The 25,080-nt window shown below is 41.1% G+C and overlaps 1 protein-coding gene across 1 annotated transcript in view; it reads left to right on the forward strand.

Annotated features, from left to right (window-relative positions):
• The window catches only part of PDE11A (phosphodiesterase 11A), a 199,765-nt gene that overhangs the window by 86,346 nt on the left and 88,339 nt on the right, over window positions 1-25,080 (forward strand). The window contains exons 5-10 of the mRNA XM_063116335.1: window positions 2,905-2,969; window positions 6,792-6,930; window positions 10,152-10,227; window positions 12,869-12,936; window positions 16,832-16,924; window positions 20,025-20,075. Coding sequence (XP_062972405.1) covers window positions 2,905-2,969; window positions 6,792-6,930; window positions 10,152-10,227; window positions 12,869-12,936; window positions 16,832-16,924; window positions 20,025-20,075 — 492 coding nt within the window. The remainder of the gene's footprint in view (window positions 1-2,904; window positions 2,970-6,791; window positions 6,931-10,151; window positions 10,228-12,868; window positions 12,937-16,831; window positions 16,925-20,024; window positions 20,076-25,080) is intronic.

The raw sequence follows: 25,080 nt of genomic DNA on the forward strand, positions 1-25,080 counted from the left end.
CATACCATTAAATGGATGACTTTGTAATGCTGTGACCACACAAAAATAGAAATGCTCAAAATCACGCTCAAGCAAAGATAAGCACACTTTTCCTGACACAAACAGGCAACACTGGATGCCTTCTTCCCTTTTGCAGCTCCCTCTGGCTCCTTTCCATATACAGAGCAGCATGGTTTGAAATGTTAGTAACGTACACTACAGTAATTCGTTGCCTGCTCGCTATTACTGTTTCATCAGATATGTGGGTTCTGCTAATGGTTACAATCCAAAATGTTGACAGGCCAATTTTAGAGAAAGAAATCTCCGATATAAACACTGAAGACTAAAGTGAGTCTTTTGCACCAATACCACTTGTGGTTTCTGCATGAGGTCCAGTTCAAAGATGAGCTCTGGGTACCTCCTCTTTGCATGTGCAAAGCTGCCGGTCATTAATGTAGGAGCCAGTTAATGTAAGAGCTCTATATGTGCGTAAGAGCTTGTGAAGAGTGTTGAGTTTGGAGTCTTGACCTGGGTTCTTCTACTTAAGGGCAATCCCAACTCCAGTCTAAAGTGACCAGCGTAGACCATAAAGCAACTTGCAGTTTAGTGGGCTGGATCAGAGGAATGTTATGTCTCCCTTCCTCTATTACTGAGGCCCTAAATACATTGCTTGGCCTTGGGCATGTCTAGACTTTCCGGCATTCCAGGAGGGAGGGGGGAGGATCTTGCAATATTCTGCTTGCGAGATCCTCCCCCTCAGTCAACATCCCGGGAGGAAGGAGTACGTCGCGCCCGCCATTTTGTTTTTTGTTTTTATATTGAAGATGAGTGCACGAACGCTCCGTTGAAAAGGTTGGTGGGTTTTTTTTAAAAAAAGATCCCGCTCCCCCCTCCGACCCCCGATGAGCATGGAGCTCCTGAAGAACTCCGTGCCCCATGTCCACTTCCTGGCTCCTGACGTGTACTTGCGAGGAGCCAGGTCAAAGCCGGGATGGCCGCCCACACATCCCGCAGTCTCGGGACGATTCCCGAGACCATAGGAAAAGTTGGGATTAAAGCTGTCCCGGTTATCCCAGGAAAAGGGAGAGATCATCCTTCCCTGCCCCCGGGATCCGTGGCCATCCCTGGGATAACGACTCGTCTAGACATGCCCCTTGTTGCTAGGCTCAATGGGGACAGAAAGGCAGCACTCAAAACACAAAAGGCCTTTTTACTTACTTAATTACTTCTGATTGTGACAGAGGTAGGAAACCTGTGGCCATCAAGATAGTGTTGGACTACAGCTCCCATAATCCCTGACTATTGACCATGCTGACTGGGGTCCAACTGCATCTGGAGGGAGTCCAACAGCATCCCTATCTTATGGGGTTTTGAGCTATCATTGCTATTTATTTATTTATTTATTTATTTATTTATTTATTTATTACATTTCTATACCACCCAATAGCCGGAGCTCTCTATAACTCTATAGCTATAGCTCTATAGCAGTGGCTACAACAACACCTCATCACCCACCCAGTACAGGTTGCTGTAGGGATTGCACGCTTTTCCCTGCCTGAATGTGTGAGTTATGATTGATTAGTGCTCTGAATCAGCATGTTAGTGCTATGACACTTGGAAAATGCTAGGTTTTGGAAGCAGCCTAAGAATTCCTGCAGGGCTATAGATGGCTGGCAGAATAGACATGGGGTATTGCTGCTGATACATGCTGGGAAGCGAACGTCCTTTTATATTGACAAGTGCTGGAATCATGAGGTGAGTGAGAGATAAAGTGAATGTTGTTTCTGTGTTTGAAGTATTGCTTTTGTGTTTGAAGTATTGTTTCTGTGTTTGAAGTACTGTGTTTGAAGTATTGCTTCTCTTTTGAAAATATACCATAGAGGACAACTGACACCGTCTTTTAGGAATGGAAGTTACTGTGAAGCAACTGGGCAGTATGCAAATTGCTAATATCACCCAAGGCGGCCTCACTGTCATTTGGAATTACTTGTGCCAGTTGGGACTCTGTCCCACAGATGGTATAAAAAGATATGCTGCTTGTCTTCTGTTCTGACTGAGGCCAATAAATTATTGTAGGGTGGGGAATGTTTGCCATCAAGTCTAATCCATAATTATCTTCCTGAACAGTCGTGGTAAATTCATAATCTGAAATTTCTTATCTGAGTTTATGGTTTCACATGGTTTCATTTTATGCCTTCATTCAGTTTCTTCTGCATCAGAACAGGTAAAATCCACAGGATTTCATTCTTTCAAACCTCATCTTTTTCTGAGCAAGGGCAAGGAGTTTGTCTTTATATTAGTGCTACAATATAGTTAAAAGACACTTTTAAGGTGCAATCCTATGCATGTTTAGACAGAAAAAGGCCTACAAGTCCCAGCATGCCCCAGCCACGCATAGGATTGTGCCTTTAACATAAGCAGCCTCATACTAAATCAGACCTTCAGCACATTTAGACAGGTATTGTCTATTTCAGTATTCTTCAAGCTTTTCATACCCAGGGGGCACCTTTAGCACAAAACCTGCATTTGTATGATGGTAGTGCTGCTATTGAGAGCCACCTTTGGTCAGGCTGCAACCCCAGTAGTGGGTCCTGACCCAACTACACTTGATCTTAGCCAAAAGGCCGTGAAGCAATCCTGACCCAACAGTGGAAGGCAAATGGCTCTGCTCTGACAAGCAGTAGCTTTCCATGTTCTCAAGATTACACTCTGGACTTGTGGTTTCAGTGAATATTAGCATTATATCACAATAAAGAAAGTTGGAATTAATTCAGGATGATTTAATTAGGGGGGAAGAAGTGCACTTTATTCAGTGAGCATTGAGAACTGATTTGTGGCTAATTGTGTATCACTTAAAATGTATTTTTCACTGTTGCATGAAAAATCTGAAACCAATAGCATTTTTATTTATTTTTACCATAACAGGTGGTGAAATTTACCAAATCCTTCGAGTTGATGTCTCCAAAATGCAGTGCAGATGCAGAGAATAGGTTAGATCTCATGTTTTATTGAACTTGTTCTAATGAATAATCTTTTATTGTTGGCCTAAACGCTGTTTATGAACAGGTGCTTCAAGATAACCCTTTAAAAAAAAAAACTAAGAAAGAAAGATTCCAGATTTAGGGCTTTTCTGTTCCATTAGTTTATTGCTCATTTTCTCATTTGTGGCATGCAATTGACACATCTTCACTCCATTTTGTGCTACTGTTAGAGCCGTGGTCTTTAACTGGTGGGTCTCAATCCAAAAGTGGCCCACAAGATCACTACAGATGGGTCACGGAAAAGCTGTTGCTGCCACGTTGGGCAATCGTGAAAGTGGGTCACATGTTGCAGGTTGGGGGGAGTCCAAGGTGGGTCTCAGGGACCAGTTGAAAACCACTGTGTTAGAGGAATATTGCATTTCCCCCCCGCACTCAAGCTGTAATATGTTGTACTGGAGAAAGTGTGATTCTCCCCACCAGCCCCAAAGGCACTTGTATTGAGTGTGTAACTACTATGTGGGATGTAAATACTGCCAACTGGTTGTTCTCTATCAATCTGACTTTTTTTTTAATCTGTTGAGATGATTAGCATTTTCCTCTGCAAATTTGATATGATCTTTCTAGAGAGTAGAAGTATGAAATACATTTTCCTAGGGTGACCCTATGAAAAGGAGGACAGGGCTCCTGTATCTTTAACAGTTGCATAGAAAAGGGAATTTCAGCAGATGTCATTTGTATATATGGAGAACCTGGTGTAATTTCCTCTTCATCACAACAGTTAAAGCTGCAAGAGCTATACTGCAGCTATACTGTGACCAGATTTAAAAGAGGGCAGGGCACCTGCAGCTTTAACTGTTGAGATGAAGACGAAATTTCACCAGGTTCCCCATATATACAAATGACACCTGCTGAAATTCCCTTTTCAATACAACTGTTAAAGATACAGGAGCCCTGTTTTCCTTTTCATATGGTCACCCTAATTTTCTGGAAATAGAGGCAGGCTACATTTAGAACTTCCACTTGAATGATTTCTTTTTTTGTCAACTTAAATTTATTTTGCTGCTTCTAAAGCTTGTCACACATCATCTAGTGCTGATTTAATCATCCTCTCATATAATAGTAATGTTCAGATTTTAATCGGTGCGGTGCACTTTAAATTTCTGCTTGCTTCATGATAGATTTTGCACGATACACAATTATGAGCATTCTGCATCGGTAATTGGAATCTTGCCCTCAAAGGCTCCTTTCCACTAATGTTCATGAAGCTGCTGAAGTAGATCTTGAAATAATTAACCAGGTTTTGCATTTCTGCATCTTTACATTTAGGTTTTGCATTGTTACCGAAGCACGTATCATGTAACTTATTTATTACTTTCGCTGAAAACAATGTGAGTGAAAATGTGTAGATTTCCTGCTTCCTTAAAACAAGTTTTAAAAATAACTTTTGGTGCAATCCTGAACATGTCTACTCAGATGTAAGCCCCACTGAGTTCAATGGGACTTAGCCCCAGGTTAGTGTGTAGGATTGCAGCCTTATTTGAATTTGCCTAACACCGTTGTTCTTTTAAAGAGAGAACACCTGTGAATGAGTTTGTGGAGAATTATGCAACAAACTAAAATCAATTCTTTTTTCTGTTTCTTATGCATCCAGCTCTTTTGTTGCAGATTCATATTTCTTTTGTCTCAGCATGCTCTGCTCTGGAACGGATAGTCATAATATTTTATTCAAGACAGTTAGAGACTTTCCTTTGTTTTCCTTTAAATTCTTTCATTAAAATCAGCTGTACGTTGCAGATTTCCCCCATGTTCACGTATTGGCTCATATCTTCATTTTTTGCTTTGCTCTAGCTGAAGCCAGCTGAAGTTTTGACTATGGCCTTAGCTAGACCTAAGGTTTATCCTGCGATCGTTCCGGGGTTGTCCCTGCCTGCTCCCAGGATATCCTGTGTGTCATTTACATGAACAGGGATGACCCCGGGATAAACCTTAGGTCTAGCTAAGGCCTTAGTATAGAGAGTTCATTGGGACTTTATTCTTTACAGCTTCATAATCTGCTTACTCACAAATAGGCTAAGCAAAAATCTTGGAGTGAATCCAGTTTTGCTGCATTGAAGATGCTGGGGCAAACTGGGATAGATACAGACACTTCAGCTTAACTGGTTTCTGAACTAAGCTGTCTGTGTGATGTTGCTTAAGAAAAAAATCTTGCTTTAATTGTGAATATTACATGGTCTTAAATTAATATGCAAAAATTATTCGGTATCTTAGTTATACATTCTTCTTGATATTGTTAGCCTTCATCTTCACTTAAAATGTAGTACCGTATATACCTTCAAAATATAAATAGGTGCCTGCTGTGTTGTCCTGCTCTTGCATCAGAATCATAAATGGAATATATGTATTTATTTTTATGACTACACTCTGCATTTTTCCAGACTTCGGCATAGTCACGGGAGTAACGTGTAAGTCACCTGTTGGAGATGTTTGGGATTTGTTGTTGAGTTCATTCCTCAACAGACTATCTTCAACATCTAGAATTCTGTGATTTTTTTTAGTCGCTTCTAGGTTAGATTACTATAATGTGCTCTGCATTGGACAGCCTCTGAAGATGTCATTGCTAGAAGTTTGTCTAGAACCATCATATCATATTATTTTATCTTTCACAAAACTATGTTAGACTGATGACCAATGCAGATTTGTAAAGGTTTAAAATAATATGATTTCTGGATTCAGTACAAAGTGCTGGTTTTGACCTTTAAATCTTGAATGACCTGGGATCAGAATGCCTTAAGAATCATCTCTCTCCACATTAACCTCTATGGAAACTATGGCCATAGCTAGACCTAAGGTTTATCCCTGGATCATCCAGGGGTCAAACCTGTTCATCTAGGTGACACACAGGGGATCCAGTGCTCAGGCAGGGGCGAACCCTGGATGATCCCAGGATAAACCTTAGGTCTAGCTGTGGCCTATGTTTCAGTTCCCTCTCCCATTGGATGCGCAGTGCAGACAGATAAGAGACTTGGCCTTTTCAGTGATAGAACCCATAATTTGGATCTGCCTCCCAAGAGAAATTTACCTGGCCCTCTCACAGCAAAGCCCATGAGCCAGTTCTGAGTATATCTTTTGGATCATCTCATGTAGAGAGAGCAAGGGCACTCCTGTCCTTCCTGGTCCACTATTTCCTCCCTATCCACACATTAGGTCCAGATCTTTTCTGGGGAACCATAGATGTGATTGAGGCATACATACCCTGGGTTTTGTGTATGTAGGCTGACTTCTTATATGCTGTCCCTGCAGGTGCAGAGAAGACATGTACCTGCCCTATGCTTAAAGATATTGTTAGAACTAGCCCAGTTTGATTTCAGCTAGCCTTGTCTGGAATTCTGCTTTTTAGGCCTTAGCTAGACCTAAGGTTTATCCCGGGATCGTCCCGGGGTCGTCCCTGCCTGCTCCCAGTACTGTGTGTCCTTTACATGAACAGGGATGACCCCGGGATAAACCTTAGGTCTAGCTAAGGCCTGTTAAATCTGCTTTTTTAATTTTGCTGCTGTTTTACATAATTTTAGTGATCTTATTTTATTATCGTATTGTATATTTATTGAAAGGTCATCATTAGCCTCCTTTTTTATTATATTTGTATAACAATATACATATTGGAAACAAACAAAACCACAAAACCCTGTATTGCTCTGTACCTAACGGCATTGAGCTGCTCTGAATTCTTATAGGCAACCTTGATATAAGGCTATGCTTTCCAGACTTATGAAGATGGGCTTTCAAGCATCAGTGACTATACCCTTTTCTTCCTCTGCTCTGCCTTTACGATAGTTTCAAAGACAGTTTGGAGAAACCGACTTCATCTTACTCAGACTGGCTAGTACATAATAGCATTGCTGAACTCGTCGCTTCCACAGGCCTCCCAGTGAACATCAGTGATGCATATCAAGATCCTCGCTTTGATGCAGAAGTAAGACACTGTCTACCCATATGTCTACACACCAATGTATTCTTTTGAAACTCAAAATCATAGGGACTTGGACTACGTTTTGTAACTTAAGGTTGTGATCCTGATCATGTTTATGAAGTGTCCTCTTGGCTGACTGCTCCTTTTACCAATGGATCAGATTCTTGGCACAACATAAACAGAACTGCCTTAACTCTGCTCTATTTGGTTTAGTCACTGACACAGTCATGGCTGAAAAATGCAAAATGACTGGTTAATTCAAATGAATATGTGAAACTTTGCCTCACTTCACTGCTTTTCAGCCCTCATTGTCTCCTTAAGATCATCAGGTCACAACAAGTTACTATAGCAGACACCGCTGCTGCCCACTTTCCCCTTAGTCATAGCATCCTTGGCTCCTTGATCCATAATTCCCAGCCCTCCCATCCTCCCTTGTTTTCCCACTTCCTTCCTGCCAACCTCTCCTGTTTCAGGGTCCTAAGTATAGTTTCTCCTCAGTCCTGTTTTATAGGGAGAGGGTGAAGCATCACACAGCACATGCAAATGTCCATGCTCAAATTAAAAAGAACAGAATCGAGGCCAGCACAGCCCACTGCAAGCAGGTGCTGGTTCCAGTCTCTGCTGCTTGCTACTGTCTCCCCATTCTTCAGGGAGCAAAGAACTTGCCTAGGGTGCCAGGGACAGACTAGCAGGTGGCCGAGGGCTCTCTCGAAGACGGGACAAGCCCAACAGGCCCTTCCTCCTCCTCCTCCTCCTCCTCCTCCTGATTGTTTAGAAATTGAAGATGCTGCCAGTATAGCGATGCTGAAATGTCTTTTTCCTCTTGGGATCGTAGGGGTTGAAATACAACTCGCATATGATCCCCAGCAGAAAATGAATGCTGCCATCATCACACTGGCAGCATCTTCACATGTGAAACAATTGGATGGAGGAGAATAGGCCCAGCAGACCTCCTCCATTTAGGAGCCACTTCTACATCCTGCAACTCCAGCCTGACCCCCCAAGGTGAGATTTCTTCCTTTAGGAGTGGGTTTTGAAGAGGGAGCAGCTGATAGAATCAGGCCCCTTTGAGTATTCAGGTTCATTGGAGGGGGGGCAAGTAGCCTACACTTAACCATCTCTACAGCTTTCTCCTTGGCTGTGCCTTACATCAGCTGCACATCTTTCCTGGCCAGCCTTTCCTCAGATAGGCAGTGGTGTAAAACATGACCATATGTTGGAAAATCACAGGTTAATAAATGTGTTCTTCACCTTTACACTCAGGATCTTCATGCAAAGTATTAGAAACATAATAAAATGTTTGCTAAGAGGTGCCTAATCTGCTTCAAGTGATAGTTTAAATAAATACGTTTTGTGCCTGAGTTCAAAAAGAATGTGCTGAGATATTCTTAGGTTTGAGCTGGTTTGTTATGAAAGGTATAAAACCTGTAGAGGAAGTCAGATTTTGGGGGGGGGGGAAGTGTCGGGAATTAGATACATAGTGCCCCAGACAACCTTAGAGAATATTTGTCATCATATTTGAACTCTCTTCTTCTTCCACACAGTTTAGGGCAGTGTATGTAGAGTTATTCTAACTGTTGTCGTTATTTGATAAAGTCTTTATTTTGTAGCAAGTCTGTCTAGGAATACCTCTCAAACAATCATAGTAATTTGTATATATATTGAAATAAGCTATCAAAACCAATTTACAAGGAAATGGCTGGGTTTAATTTATTTTGCTTCCCAAATAATTACAGTTAATGCCTGGGAATATTTCCTGCTAAACGATACGCAGAAGTAAAACATATCATATCTGTAATGATAGTTTGTTTGTATTTTTAATGTGTCATGTCTTGATTAATACATAATGCAGCTAATTCATATTTGTTTCACACTCACATAAAGTCTGCATCAATAAGAAATGCTGCCTTAACTTATACAGGGAAAGAATGATGTGACTCATGAGACAGAAGAGATAATAATTAATTTTTGAGCCTATTAATCTCCAAATTCAAGTTTTAGAAGAATGGTTCTCAGAGACAAACCACTTCATTAATAAACAAACACCATTATCTTTTATTAACGTAAGTTAGAGCTAACGTGCAGTGGTATTTGCCTTCACCAAGCATTTCTTTACATAACCCACTTTTAAAAACCTCTTTACTTCACTGCTTTCACATTAGTCACTCTTCCACCAGGTGTTCAGGGCAACAAGGTGAAAATCACAATTAAAATCCCATGCAAATTGTTTTAATATAAAAAAAGAATGAACTCTATTAGAATAGGAACTGCTTAAAAGAGGAACTATTACAGTGTAAGCTGGAAAATCTTTTTAAAACAGCAGAGTCTTCACTTTTATTTTTATTAAGCAGGGGGGGATCTACACTACTGCTTTAAAGCGCTTTATAACAGTTTTGACAACTGTTGGGGCCCAGGACACACTGCATATACAGGTTTCAAAACATTTTCCAAGCACTTTAAAGCGCTTTAAGAGCAGTAGTGTAGATCCCCCCCTGGTTCCAATTAAAGCAAGACCAATAGAAGCTCACAAAACATAACTTTTTCATTTTTCTCCAATAAATGATGTGATTGTGCTTCTGTTATCTTATTCAAACATATTTTTATATTATGGGTAGTATCCTATATTAGCCCTGTGTGGACTAGACCTATTGAAATGAATGGGACTTATGTTAGCACTAACTTAAACCTCATTAATTTCAATGGGTCTGCTCTATGTAAGACTAACATCCCCTTGATTTAACTCTCATTGATTTAAATATCCAAGTAAGCCTAACTCTGCACAGAATAGTGTCCCTAAAATTGAAATCATACAGTTTCATATAATAGTTCTTTATCTCAGAACTGAAAAGAATTAAAAGGTTATTTCTAAGCTACACAAGGAACATCTATAGCTTCCCCCCCCCACAAACTCTTCATAGTTTCATTATGACTGGATGCCTGCCTCTTCCACCTACTTGACAGCTTCAGGCTATTTCTTGTTCATCTCTTTCAGACCCATGTGCATAACACTGACCTGTCTCCTCGGATCCCCCACGCCCCCCCCCCCAATCTGCTCTGGAGCAGATTTGGGGACATGTGAGGAGCTTCAAGTGGGGAGGGAAAATCTAATCCACAAACACTTTCCATTCCACTGGTGGACAGACAACATTAGATACAATCCGTTAATTGCTATTCTTATTGGATGAATGCTAATTCATGCTGAAGTCTTGTTTTTATGCTCCTAGGCTGACCAGATTTCTGGCTTTCATATAAGGTCTGTACTCTGTGTACCTATATGGAATAGCAGCCACCAAATAATTGGTAAGATATAACTTTTTCAATGAGTAAAAAATTGCTTTATTAATGTAAACTCTAAGAAAAAGGAAAGGAAAGGAACCTCTCGTGCAAGCACTTGAGTCATTGCTGACGTTTTCTTGGCAGAGTTTGTAGCGCAGTGGTTTGCTATTGCCTTCCCCAGTCACAGTTACCTTTCCCCCAGTTAGCTGGGTACTCATTTTACCAACCACGGAAGGATGAAAGGCTGAGTCGACCTGAGCCGGCTGCCTGAGAACCAGCTTCCTCTGGGATCAAACTCAGGCCGAACTCAGGCCGTGGGGAGAGTTTCAGCTGCAGTAACTGCCGCTTACCACTCTGCGCCACACGAGGCTCTAATGTAAACTCTAAGGTTTGTTCTTCTTAAAAAAAAGTATTATGTTTATAATTTACTATAAATTAATACTAGTAAGTGACTGCTGTGAAATGCTTATCCACATGACATATTTACTCCGATCCTGCTGCAGCCCTGAAATGATAGTGTCATATGACGAAGCGCACTGTTCCTTGCTGTATAATTTGGTTTTTTGGGAAACTGCTTTTCTGACACATTTTTTTCCGTCAGGGCAGCTTCAGTGCGATTTGTGAGTGTGTGTGACCTCAACTGCGTTCAGAGTGGGCAGTCTGATTGGTGGAAGGAAAAGTTCCATCATGAAAGGGTGGGCACAGGAGGAGTTTACCCAGAAGGAATTCATTGCTTTCAGTTGCATTTTACTAAGTACGAGCAGAGAGAGGGGTCGGGAGAATAACCTCCTAGGTCTACTCAGATGTAATGGCAGAAGGGTGTAAAGGAAAGTTGCAATCATAAGCCCTTCTCCAGACACGTGCAGGAGTGAATGATCTGGTGCTTTGTATGCGAGGAGCAGAGGTGAGCAGAGACAAGGGGTGGGTGCCCTTTTTCACAAGAGCAAGGAGCAGAGAGACAGGCTGGCTGCCTCTATGGCGCTGTGTTGCCTCCACCTTAAGCAACCCCCCATGCTTTCTTTGCTGCGGGGTGGCAGCAGTTAATCCCAACACAAAGGGAGGGTGTGGGGTTTCTGGCGGCCAGTGACTCACTAGGCCCACATGGTGACCAATCAGGGGTTGCCACCAGCCCAGGAACACCTTTGCCACAACTCCAGAGTGAGGATAGATGGTGGATATGCCATACTCGCCTTGCTCTAGGGGAAAAAGTCGGGGTTGCACCACCATGGGAAAGCCCTGCGATGGCTATGAGGTGGCTGCTGCATCATATCATTGACACAGCGCCACCTCGCAGCCACTACGGAGCTTTCACATCATCTAGGCAGCCCCAGGGTAGAAGAACCCTGTTAGGAGGAAGGGAAAGTTGCTTTATAAACCTCAGATATAAGGAGCAGAGGTGAGAAACTGAACAAAAGGGGGCCTGAAGGGTCACTGCAAGGAGCTAGTGTTTTGCCACTGCTGCTACTTGCCCTCCTCCTAGTGCCTCCTTAAGAAGGGGAGCAGCACCACAAAGGAGCGGGGAGGGGGGAGAGGGTGATTTGCTCTCCCCCCACAAATGAGCTGCACTAGTCTTTTGAAGTCTTTTTAAAAGGAAGCTTGTTCATGGTGCAAGACTTTACCCTCATATATGCCTGAACTAATACTGTTTCTCATCTGCCACCCAAAAGAGGTTCATATGTTCATATGGAAAATGTGGTTTAGAACTGATTCACCTTGGGAAGCATCTCTATGTGGATCCCTCCCTCCCCCCCCCCTCGGTGGTCCTCTTGTAGTTTTGAAAATTACTTCAACTTTTTTCATAACAATATAGAATTACCCAATCAATATAGACATAAATTCTGCAGAGGAGGAATTATAACAAGTCAGATAACAAGGTCTTTATTGTTTAGATATATTCATGATTTATTTTTGGTGGTGTTGGTGGTAGTAGTTATTGTGTACTAAAAATAAACCAAGTGTTGCACACAGAATTTAAAAAAACAACAGGCCTGTGCTTGAAGTCTTACAGTGAAAGTACCCACGCAGCATGCAAGGGAACAAGAAGACGGACAGAAAGTTTTTCTAAAGAGTCATAGGATTGCACCTTTAGTCAAAGTGCTCAGGCATGAAGTACTACATGAGCATGTATTTTATTTTTCTGATTGCTTCCTTGCAATACTAATTGTAGTGATCTCTTTCACAAAGCTTGTTATTAACAATCTGTAAAATACTGAGAGGTATTCAATCTAAAAGTATAATGTGTGGGCCCTGAGTTTGTTGTTCATAATCTACAGGATTTAGAACAGCACAGCTGACAGTATAATTAAGTGTGCATGTTTAGACAGAAAAAAATACTACAATTTCCGGGGACATTTTTCCTGTCTTAAACAGTCATAGGATTGCACCTTTAGTCAAAGTGCTTAGGCATAAACCAAAGTTTGCCCTGTTCAGTTTATTGAATTATGAGCAGTTTTGTTAAATTTGCTGGAAAATAATAAAATGTGAGGTGGTTTGTTTTGATTTTTAACCACGTTTTTATGGATTATGTACTATGGCATTTCTTCTTTTTTCTTTAGTTATAGTACATATCTGTGTGTATGTGTTTTTATTTGCAACTGTAAATAAACAAAAATAATTTTTGAAATTAATAAATAAAATTGACTACGTTTGCAAACTCTTTTTAAAGGGGTAGCTCAAGTGTTAAATAGGCTCGATGGGAAACCTTTTGATGATGCTGATCAGCGACTCTTTGAGGTAAGAAACGTTACCTTTGCAGCAGGACCTTTATTAAGTCTCATTGGTTTCAGCAGGTCTGAAGAATTCAGTTGCTTAATGCTTTAATCCTGTGCTTATCTACCTGAGAGTGAGCCACATTCAACACAGTGGGACTTGTTTCTGAATAAAAATATATAGGTTCGGACTCCAACTCTCCCATTCAAACCAATGGGATTTGCTTAATTTGGGCTGGAACATGGTTCCAACTTAACCGTTAACACACTGCGAGTCCCTGAGTTATCTCAACTCCTAAATAACTGTCCAGCCATCCCTGCAGGGCCCTGTGCATTGCCGGGTAAACTGCTTATGCTGCTCCTGAAGTGCTGTTCACCGTGGCAGGCTGCATAATTCCCTGCTCCTTACAGCCATGCTCTCCAACATCGCCTTCTCTTTCTTATTTTCCCCAAATCCCTTGAAAACCTTTTTCGTTTCCTTTTCCTTTCTCCTCCTTTTCCCCTTCACTCTCCCCTGCTCCTCTGCTCATCGCTCCCAACTGCCACCCCTTCTATTCCCCTCCTTCCGTTACCATGACAACCCATGTCACACCAGCCATGAGCGTTCAATAAAACACTCATCTGATAATGCCCCAAATTTCCAGATTACCTAGTTTGCTATTAAAGCTAGGGACACTTAAAAAAAAACCCCACCAGCACAGGGTTCTAAAATGCTTGTTAATTATCTAAGGAAATACCTTGTATATATCCCTTGTATGAAGTGATGTATGTATCTTCCAAACATATTGGCTTGGATCCTCAGATCCCATGAATCGAATTCCACTCGAAGGATGCTCCTGCTGGTGGAATAGGGGAGGCATCTTTCACCAATTCCTCTTTCCATGTGGAGGCCCCCGTGACCTCTGAAAATGCTCCAGAAGATGGGGGCCCCTCCAGAATAGCACAGGGGCTTGCAGGGAGAATGGGCAAATACAGCCTCTTGCCAGTAGGAGCCTTCTCTGGATCAAAGGCCTTTCCGTAAATGGAAGGAGCCCTTTTGTCTATGAAAGGGCAACTCAGGATCCAAGTCATAATTTGGAAGAACACAGTACTGATTTCAACGGAAATCAATTCCAAGTTGGTGTTGGTAGCATTAGTTGCATAAAACAAGCTCTTGACTGAGAATTTGCGTGCATATCTTCAGTATCTGCATAAATTACCTGTAAATTACCTGCATAAATTACCTGCAATCAGGATTACAGATTAATTCTAAAAGTAAGCATAGCTGCAACATTTATTACACAAAATGGCGTGTGCCGTCATATCTATGCGAGGAACGTAATAGGTATAAATTCTGTTTGTATAAGGAACATATAAATATTTATATGTTAAAAGAAAATGATTCCAATGGTTTTGTTAATAAGATTGAGGGTTGAGCTGGATAACCTCTCAGAATCGTTTCCTACCCTGTAACTGTAATTTTAAGAAGAGACTGCTAAAATGGTCACAATTTTTGAAAAGGGACTGCTAAGGTGGCCAAAAACGGTAAAAAGAGACTGCTGAGATGGTCAAAAATGGCTGGACAGGAGATTTTATGAATAGGCCCAGCCTGTCCTAGCAGACTACCTCTGTTATAGAGATGAATTTCTGCACAATGGTGGCAGAAAAATATTACTTTTCTGCCATCTTCTCCACAATGATGGCCAGATAATGGACTCTCACTTGTGTTCAGTTGTATTTGCTACAAGCTTTCTACTCCTTGCGCTCTAGTCATCAACCCAATTTCAGCTCTTTAGAATAGCAGGGAGCCCATTTGGCTCTACAATTTGGTCAAGTAGGCTTGAGAGCGACCGCATCAATTGCCCAGATCACTGCCTCATTCTAAGCAGCAAAAAAGGCTCGGCAGAACTGCCAGCAAAACCTGCAAGAAGCACCCACAGAGAGGTTAGAAAACCATCTGGATTCAGCCATCTTTGTGGGCAGACCATGCAAACTGGTTCCCCTTCAGGTTACAGGTAGCCTGAAGGTCCAACTAAGAAATATCATAGCTTAAGAAATATAGTAGCATCAACTCCAGTCCAGACATTCCTGCCATAGCTAGACCTAAGGTTTAACCCAGGATCATCCCAGGTTTGTCCCTGCCTGAGCGCTGGATGCCCTGCGTGGCACCTAGATGAACAGGTTTGACCCCAGGACAATCCTGGGATAAACCTTAGGTCTAGCTATGGCCTCCAAATCTTGTTACAACTCCACAAAGCATGACAGATGTCAGCTTCAGGTTTTTGAATTTTTCCAGCATCTCTCACAGTAACTATTATACATTTTTCCTAGATGAAATGGTGTTAAATTGCAGCAGTAAAGAATGTCGTAATGGCTTTCTTTCAGGTTTACACATGGAAAGGCCGCAGGGCCTTTTTCAGAAATGAATTGCAAAACAGAATCTGGAATATCAATTCCCAATATATTAATTATTCCATTTGGTTTCAAAATTACTGCTTTCATTTATTTTGTAACTTTAAGTGTGACAGATCTGCAACAAGAGCCCTTTCAATTTCTTCCTCTCAAATATTAGTAATTCAAATGGGGATTTTTTTGTTTCCATCTTCCTGATTCTAATATTGTAGTCTAAAAAGCTTTATACTTGATAATATTGAAAGTAGGACAGAGGGTTGTCTCCAAATGTAGCTGTAATTTGAGACTAACTCATACAATTCTCATCAGATAGAATCTCTTTAAACCTTGTTAAATAATTATATGGATTTTGAGGAGAGTTAAAACAGATGTTACGGATTATATCTTTTATTTACAGACTCTGCAAGGTTAGAATAGATACTATATAAAAACATTAAGGTTATTTGATTACCACCTTCTCAAAGAACAAGCTTTATTTTAAAAAACAAACAAACAGGGGGTGGGTGGGTAGAGGAGAGGGAAACTCATTTGCTAATTCCCAGTTACTCAAAGCTTAAAAGCCTATGGCCATGACGCACAGGGGATCCCGGGAGCAGGGAGGGATGATCCCACCCTTTTCCCAGGATATCACCCTACCCTTTCAGCCGCTTTTTTCCATGAGCTCGGGTTGATCCCGAGACCGTGGAACGTGTGGATGGGTGTTGCAGTTTGTCCTAGCTCCTCACGGTTACTCACAAGGAGTCACAAACCACGCACGGGGCGCAGAGCTCGTCAGGAGCTCTGCGCCCATCAGGGGTGGGGTGGGATGAGCAGGAAAAGTGGTTTTAAATTAAAAAACTAACCTTTTGTGCACGAGCGCTTGTGCGCTCTTCTCCTTTAAGAAAATAAAAACAAAATGGCGGGCGCAATGTCCTGTGCCTGTGAGGCTGTCGTGCCGTGTGTAAACAGGGGGAGATCTCATGATAACAATATCGCGAGAGCCTCGCCCCTCGGTCGTGCTAGACCCGTAGGTCTAGCTGAGGCCTAAGTTTGTAGGTCAATCGGTTGATGAACCCTTTTCATTGGATACAACTCCTTGGGCAGGCTGAGATTGGAAAACGTATACTGCTCCTTGGCAAGCATGCCTACTGTGTTATCTACAATAGGCAATGCACTGTATTACGCTTCTATTGGGTACCAGATCCATGACTGTGTGGTAACAGAGGATTGTGTGGTAACAGTTAATTGTTTATTTTGCTGTCCTGCATAATGGTTTTGCATGCTGCTGTAATACTGTTTCTATTGATGATAGCTGCTTTCCATGCATTAGTATATTGGTCTTTTAATTCGTTGGGAATTCCTGGGCAGCCTCATAATACTGGCAAAATTCCACAGCCTGTGTTGGTTTCATAATCGTTGAGTTCCATCTTAGCATTTTTTTTACTGGGTCTGGTTCCCAGATGAGGCTTTTAAAGATCCTTTTAACAAGTAAACTAATGTTGCTCTCTGTTAAATGGTTAAATAATAATTATGTTTATTTTATTTTTTAGGCTTTTGTTATATTTTGTGGCTTGGGCATCAACAATACTATAATGTATAACCAAGTGAAGAAATCGTGGGCAAAGCAATCCGTGGCTCTTGATGTGAGTATCACAGTAAATCGGCTACTGTTTGTTAAAAAAAAATCACCTGTCATTATGTGGCCAGGGGGAAGAAAGAAGGGTCACTGCTGTCCCTCTTCCTGCCATAGAAATAAGTTGCATCTATTTCCACTACAGTGTATTGCCTGACTCCTTTCTCTGCAGCTCACAATAGAGAAAAGTTAGTTTTGTCCTGCTTCTCATCCTTTTATTTTGCTTTTGATCTTAAAAAACTTGGTGGTCAGTATCAAATCAAATCAAATCACTTTATTACGGTCCAAGACCAGCACAGCGTTAATCCAGCAACAACAACCATACAAAGTAGTACAGATCCTTAGTTCCCATCTCCCAGAGATTTAACAGTCCTCCAAGGTTAATAGGTTATGACGTGTCCTCATAGCCAAGTGGCAGAATTTAGCAACCTTATAAGTAACTGAGGGGTTCCTATCGGCAAGGAGAAACTTGGTATAAAATTCTTCAGTGTCACCTGGGAAGCCCTGTAGTAGAGGATGGGTTAAAACTGACTGGGCCTCTGAGTAGAACGAGCAGTATAAAAGCACATGAGAGGATGTAAGCCTATGCGGCAGAGTCTTGCTATTTTATTGTTTTACTCTGTACAGCACCATGTACATTGATGGCGCTATATAAATAAATAAATAAATAAATAATAATAATAATAATAATAATGTCTCTATCTCACCTGAATCACATGGGCATAACCTTTGGGGGACTGGAATTCCTTGATATCTGCCTTCTGTGAACTTGGAAGGGAGAGCATTATAGCGAGCCCTAGTAAATGCCCACCTGTATTTATAATATGTAAGGGAACTCAGATAGGCTGTGGGGCCACCGCCCTGTATATCTTGGGGAGAGCGATAAATATATAGGATTTGACTTAGATCATTCTGCAGTTCAATATCCCATATACGCTGCTTAACAAGGTCTTTGGCTTTTTCTAAACCTATGGCTAGTAGATGTTCTGTAGAGAGCCCATATGAGCATAGTTTCTCTTTGATAATATTCCACCATTTCATCTGGTAATGGTGGTCAGTATCGCTGATGAGTTCTGCAAGACTTGAATGTCTCTGTCAACCTCTGTCAGTTCAGATCTGTGGCTTAATTGTACTCCAGGCAACGTACCTCTAGCTAACGACATACTTTTTCCTTGCTTGAGTTATGGCTGTCAAGCATTCTAAGCCTTATTGGCTTAGAGTCCTTGACAGCCATAGCTCAAGCAAGGAAAAGATATGTGGTTCGCTAGAGGTATTTTAAACATCTTTATCTCATCACCTGGTGGAATAGGCAAGCTAGTTCTCCATTTAAAATTGGCCTGCTTGCTCAGCCATTTGATCAGTTGTAACCTCCAGGTGCATGGAGATTTCTCCCCTGCCTACACTGTGGCTATTTATAATCATAGCCAAAGTGTGTTTACAGCTCATCAAAATAAGGACTCTTTAACTAAAAAAAAAATTTATTGTTTCAGTGAAGGAATATATAACCGATAAGCTGTAACATACTACTTTCTTGGAAGATATGTAAAGATTGATCACACTGTTATGTGAATGTTGATTTTAATAATGATGAAGGATCATCACAATTTAGGTGGGGGTTTTTTGTACAAGGGTAGGATGATTGAAACATACTAAAAATGCTGATGAGAACCTGAGAGATTAATAAGGGCTTGCTCATATTTTGAACAGTGATGTGAAAGGAAAGTGATTTCTGTTTCTTTTTCTACATTTCTGTGGTGAAGTGGAACTCCTTGATCTCACCCATGATGAAATCTATTCATTGTTAAGGACTTGAATATATCCATTTATCAACTGACAATATATGTTGCCCCAAAACAAAGTTCTTTGGGCAGCATACAATAATAATGACAAAACACAACTATAAACAATACAATATAAAGCATAGATAGAATAAAATCAGTAGAACAAAAAAACTGGCAGCTCTAAATAATGAATGAAACATGATTTAGATTTAAAAAAGAAAACTTTCAAGGGACTGGGAAAATAAAAAAAGATCACTTGGGACTGAAAAGTCCACCAAGTAAGTGCTAGGTGAGCCTTTTTGAGGAGACCATTCTACAGCCAGGGTGCCATCACTGAAAATGCACTTTATAAGTACTGATGCTTAGTTCTTGTGAGTAGACTTTTAAATTTCTTATAGCCTTCATGACACCCATGGCTGTATCCTGAATAGTAACTGGCTCAAAATACAAGGAAGAAGCACACATTTGATGTAATTCTTTCTAGTGACATGGAAAGTTTCCTTAAAGATAACTGGGTTTGAAAAGACCCTCTTATCACAGTTGGATAATTACTGAGACTGTAGAGAATTGGTAGCTCATGGGGGTGTGAACATTCATCCTACTGTTGCCACTGCTAAACTGGCTTCGTAGGTTTTTTTACTGTTTGAAGAAACAGCAGAGTCTGTTTCACCAGAGCAAAAGTGGGACAAAAGAAAGACGCGTGTTCACCATGGGCAGAGATGCTTATCTTAAATAACTTTCAGCTCTCAGCTAGTGTTGTTTTTCTCCAATCTGTCTGAAAATTCAAGGTAGTTCCATTTTTAAAAGTGGACTCCAGTCTAATGCTTGTGGGAGATAGGTTAGAAACATGTAGTCTATATCTGGTGCAAATGTATAGAATTTCTATACATGAAACATGTTATTTAGATGGTATTCGTGGGATATTTTAACTTCTAAAGTACCACATTTAAAGGACATTTATACATGGTATAGGATAGCAAGGTAAACCTGTTGACTATGGCACACCCTGGAAAACATACCTATGAAAAGCCAGTATTACCCATAACTATTTTTCTAAGGTTTCTTTCTCTCAAAAGAAACATCTTAAAACAAAAGTATTGTCTGCAACATTACATTATTTACTACATACGATTTCCTAAAACATTATCTAGGAGGTAAGTGCTGCAAGTATAAATGATGATCTGTAATATTTCATGTATAGTATATGATGCACAAATATTAATAAACCATTTTAAAGGGCATTTCATCAATGGCTTTTTAAAGTGACTATATCATTTCTGCTTCTCACTTAAAGCAATTTCCTCCCCACCCCAATTTGTTCTGGGTCAGGTGCTGTCTTACCATGCAACATGTTCAAAGGCAGAAGTTGACAAATTTAAGGTAACATACCAATGTTTTATTTTATTGTGCAAATGTTTGGTAAAGAGACGTTTTTAAAAATCCAAAAAAGAATTAAAAATTAGCAGGATTGTGCAGAAAGATTTATTATCCTGTGGCACTAACAATCCATTTCAGGAATAATTCTAATGTTCTCTGTGCCAACTTGCAGCCTATAATAAAGTTCCTGCATTTGTCTTTCTCTGTCATGTTTGCGGTCACATGATTAGTCATGTCAGGATTCTCTGTTCTTTATATTCTCGGCATTACTCTTCTGCTAACTAGGAGTTGCTTTACTTTCATCCCCCATCCCTTTCACTCCATCTGCCTATTGGCTCCTGCTTCCACCTTAGTGATTAGTTATTATCACCACATATTATTTATAGAAGTGCCTAACATGTGCTAGGTAGTGTTCAAAAATAAAAGGCACACGTTCTTGCCTGCAGACTTATAATCTTAGAAGAAAAAGGACAGTGTAGCTGGAAGGAAAGGGAGACCTTTCACTAGCTGGGAGAAAGTAAAAGAAGGTAAATGAATAAAAGAATAACATAATTCACTTAGGAACAGAAAAGAAACAAAAGGTCAAATAGTATATAAAAGGGAAAATATGAGTTTATCATCATTTATTAAAGTAAGACAAAGAAGAGGCTAGCTGAATATTTAAAGGGGAAGGGTTCTACACATAAGGAGCCACAAGGGAGAAAGCGTGGAGGCAAGAAATAGCACAAGAGAGGAGAAGTTTAATAAGGATATTAATATTTGATAAAAGTTTACGGGGCTGTCTTCATGTCACCGGACTGGCGCCGCCTCCCTCCTCAACCCTGTGCTTTCCCTCTTCCAGTGTGTCATTGGATAATCCCGATGCCGAGGAAGGAGTGCTGGGTTTCTGGGCGGCCATCCGGGTCTTGGAGCTGCCCCTGTCCTCTTCCTGGTGGAAGGCGACCAATTGCTGTTTGGCTTCCCCCAGGTTGGCTCTGGATTGGCTGTGGAGAGACATTACACGGACGAAGCACTGTGTTGACGTCACTCCCTTTGAAAAAGTCTGGGTAAATCCCCAACTTTTTCAGAATGCAGCATCATGGAGAAGCCCCGGGATGGCTGTGAATCTGCGCCTACATCCTCTAACTGACGGGGCACAGATCCACAGCCATCACGCGGCTTTCCGTGTTTGTAGACAGCCCCAATGTCATTGTGAAACAGCCCTCTCCTCTCTACCTGTCAGTTCACTCTTCGTTCAATCTTTCCTTCAAAATCTGCTTTTCCATAAAAGCCCAGATCTAGAGAAACATTATTGCATAGAAAGCAAATGTTCTTCCCCCCTTCACAGCCAAAAAACAAAATAAAACTGTGGAGGAGATAATTAACTAATTAGCTAATTTTCTTTCAGTGCTTCCAGACAATGGGTTCCTTCCTATGAATATTCTCTGAGTGCTATAATTTATTTATTTAAAGATTTTATTTAACCCTGCTCTTCAGCTGAAAAAGTTCCAAGGGTATCTGGGCAGTTTACAAAAGTCAAAAACAGTGAACATTAAAAAGTATACAAAATTTAAAACCATCAAAAATATAAAAACAGTATAAAACAACAATATCCATTTTCTAAAAGGTTTTCAGCTAAAGGAAAGCAGAGAAGTGGCTAGGAGGGCCTCCTTGAGCAGAGTTCAGAAGGTGAGTGCCATGACAGAAAAGGCCTTAGCATGAGTCCCAACCAAGCTTATTTCTAAGCTGGAGTGATGCAGAGCGAGGCCTCACCTTCTGATCTGAGGGAGGCAGGGGTGTCTTGCCGTACTGTGCAGGACTGTCCAGTTCATGGAAGACATGCACTTGAAAGCTGCATGGGCCAAGTACACAACTCACAAAAATAATAATAATATGGGATGGGAAATCAGGGGAATAATTTTGTGGTGGTTTTCTTTAATCATACTTTGTACTGAACTTTGACAATTGTGCTTGTTGGGGTGAGGAATTGCTATTTGTGGAAAACTTTGGCTAGGGTTATAACAACCATTCCCATGCAGCAGCTTTCTGGAGTGATGACTTGGTCCAGTCACCACCACACAGTTGTCCCAGGAGAACAACAGTGGGTCTATTCAGGCATTGTACAAAACCAAGGTTAAGGAAGCTTCACAATAATTTGGTGTGACTGGCCAGCAGCACAGACCTGCAGCGCTAACTATGGTTTGGTGTGATGTCTGAAGTGACAACCCATAGGATGGTTACTGCTCTGTCTCTGGCCACCACAATACCTTGGGCTCATCTACACCAAGCAGGATATTCCACTATGAAAGGAGTATGAAAGCGGTATATACCGCTTTCGTAGTGGAATATCCTGCTTGGTGTAGATGAGCCCCTAGGTGCTGCAGTGCTGAAACAACATAAATTGAAAGCAAACAATTTGCTCTAAGCAATGGATTGCCAGTATGTTTGGAAGCTCAAGCTATGTTTTAGATTATAAACTATGGCCAGCGTAAAGCATGGTTTAGGATGATATCTGATTTAAGGCCCTAACTGGTAGCCAGCAAATTGTGGGTTTGCAGGACAAGTTTGTATGACAGCTTACTTATAGCAAGGATTAGAGGTTAGGATCATAAGGAAACAAGTGATAAGGTTTTTAATTCTGACAGTAAGAAATCCCACAAGTGCCACCTTAAGTTTCAACTAATGTCCTTTCCAAACAGAATATGTAAACAGTTCTTTATTGATATATAATTTACAATAAGCTATTTTTTAAAAAGCGAACTTAATTGTGCAGCTGTGAATACTATGCAACAGATCAATATTTAATGGCCGGTTTCCATTATTTATAGCTCTGTGAGATATTCTTTTTTTATAGGGCAAACAGCAGTCAGGCGAACCCCATCATACAAAATAATGAATTACTTGTTTTATGAATCTTTGATTCAGAACATAATATTAGTAGCATTTCTCTTTAGGTACTTTGATCTTTGCTAACCCTAAACAAAGATGTCATCAATAGGTGTTATAATAATCAGCATTTTTTTTAAAAAAATAATCATTTATTTGTAGAAATAACCGTATTTTTTTAATATTTCCATTGTGCATGATCTCTGCAGTTTGTCATACAGACTTTGAGTTCTGGAAGTCAGGCAGCTGCTCATGAGGAGACGTGTCCCAGGAGATCACCCGCAGCACAGGCAATCTCCTGGGACACCTCTCCAGTCTCCACAATGCCTGGCTCTGAGGAAGGACCCCCTTAGAGCCTAGCATTTGGGATTGGCCAGCTCTCTGAAGAGGCACCCCAGCCAATTTGTCCTGCCAACCCAGCTCTCCAGAGGAGAGATGGCTGTGGTGAGTGGAGGCCTTAGGGGTCAGCAGGGTTGGCTTTCATGAGCCCGTGGGCCCTCGGCAGCGCTCAGCCTTGCCGAACTCTGATGCTGGGCCTGATTGGATTCTATGACTAAATGGAATAAATGATACAAAACAAATAAATCATGGCAGTTTTATTTATGCCTTCTGCCTCCCACTTCCAATTATTTGTCCATACTATTTTTGTTCAATGGATTTTCATTTTGACAGCAGTAGTGACAAGCAATATGTGGGTCTGACGGGAAGGAAAGTCTATGAGAAAAGCCTCAAAATATCTCTGAAGCACTGCTGTTGTAGTTTTTGCTGGTGTATGGCCTACAGGCCAGTTGGTATAAGCTGTTACAGTTTGTATATCCATGGATAGAGCTTGGGGCATGGTGGTAATGATGGTCACTCTAATATTGGCTGTTTAAATTTGCTAAATATTTTTAATGTCGCACAAAACACTGAACTTCCCAAAGAGCGTCAGCTATTGGGCGGTATAGAAATAAAATAAAATAATAAATAAACCAAACTATCCCATACAATTGTCTTCAACCACCCATTAATATCACACATTTTACACATCATATTTGCAGAAATGTAAGGAGCAGTCTTAAGAACACAAGAAGAAGCATGTTGGATTAGACCAAGGTCCATCAAATCCAGCATTCTGTTCACACATTGGCCGACCAGCTGCCCACGGGAAACCCACAAGCAGAATATGTGCAACAGCACCCTTCTGCCCATATTCCCCAACGACTGGTTTAAAGAGGGATACTGCCTCTGAGCTCCTTCAGACAGATGGAAATCACATTCCCTTACCCTGGCTTTGCTTCCTGCATCTCTTACGCTTCTGCAATGAGCTGTATTTACACAAGGAAGAGAGCAGCGACCACATGGCTTGTATAGTCTCAATGCAGTTGAATGGGACAGCACCTGCTTGTGGGCATTTTATAGCACAACTTTACCTGCACATGGCAGGAAAACCAGACAAATATAGATTTATTCCAGGTTTTCTGAGGTTTTATTTTTAGCTTTAGAATGAGAAAATGGAGCAGGAGATGCACAGTGGCCAGTAACGAGTGTGTTATAAAACACTCATTTAAAGTAGCCCTCTGATACTGAAGGTAGCACATAGCCATCAGGACTAGTAGCCGATAGTCTTCTCCTGCAGGAATTTGTGCAATTCCATTAAAAAGCCATCCAAATTGGTGGCCATCACTACATCTTGTGGTTTTGTTGTTTATTCGTTCAGTCGTTTCCGACTCTTCGTGACTTCATGGACCAGCCCACGCCAGAGCTTTCTGTTGGCTGTCGCCACCCCTTGCTCCCCCAAGGTCAAGTCTGTCACCTCCAGAATATCATCCATCCATCTTGCCCTTGGTCGGCCCCTCTTCCTTTTGCCTTCCACTTTCCCTAGCATCAGCCTCTTCTCCAGGGTATCCTGTCTTCTCATTATGTGGCCAAAGTACTTCAGTTTTGCCTTTAATACCATTCCCTCAAGTGAGCAGTCTGGCTTTATTTCCTGGAGTATGGACTGGTTTGATCTTCTTGCAGTCCAAGGCACTCTCAGAATTTTCCTCCAACACCACAGTTCAAAAGCATCTATCTTCCTTCGCTCAGCTTTCCTTATGGTCCAGCTCTCGCAGCCATAGGTTACTATGGGGAATATCATTGCTTTAACTATGCGGACCTTTGT

This window comes from Elgaria multicarinata, chromosome 2, assembly GCF_023053635.1.
Source record: "Elgaria multicarinata webbii isolate HBS135686 ecotype San Diego chromosome 2, rElgMul1.1.pri, whole genome shotgun sequence".
NCBI classification, from domain to species: domain Eukaryota; kingdom Metazoa; phylum Chordata; class Lepidosauria; order Squamata; family Anguidae; genus Elgaria; species Elgaria multicarinata.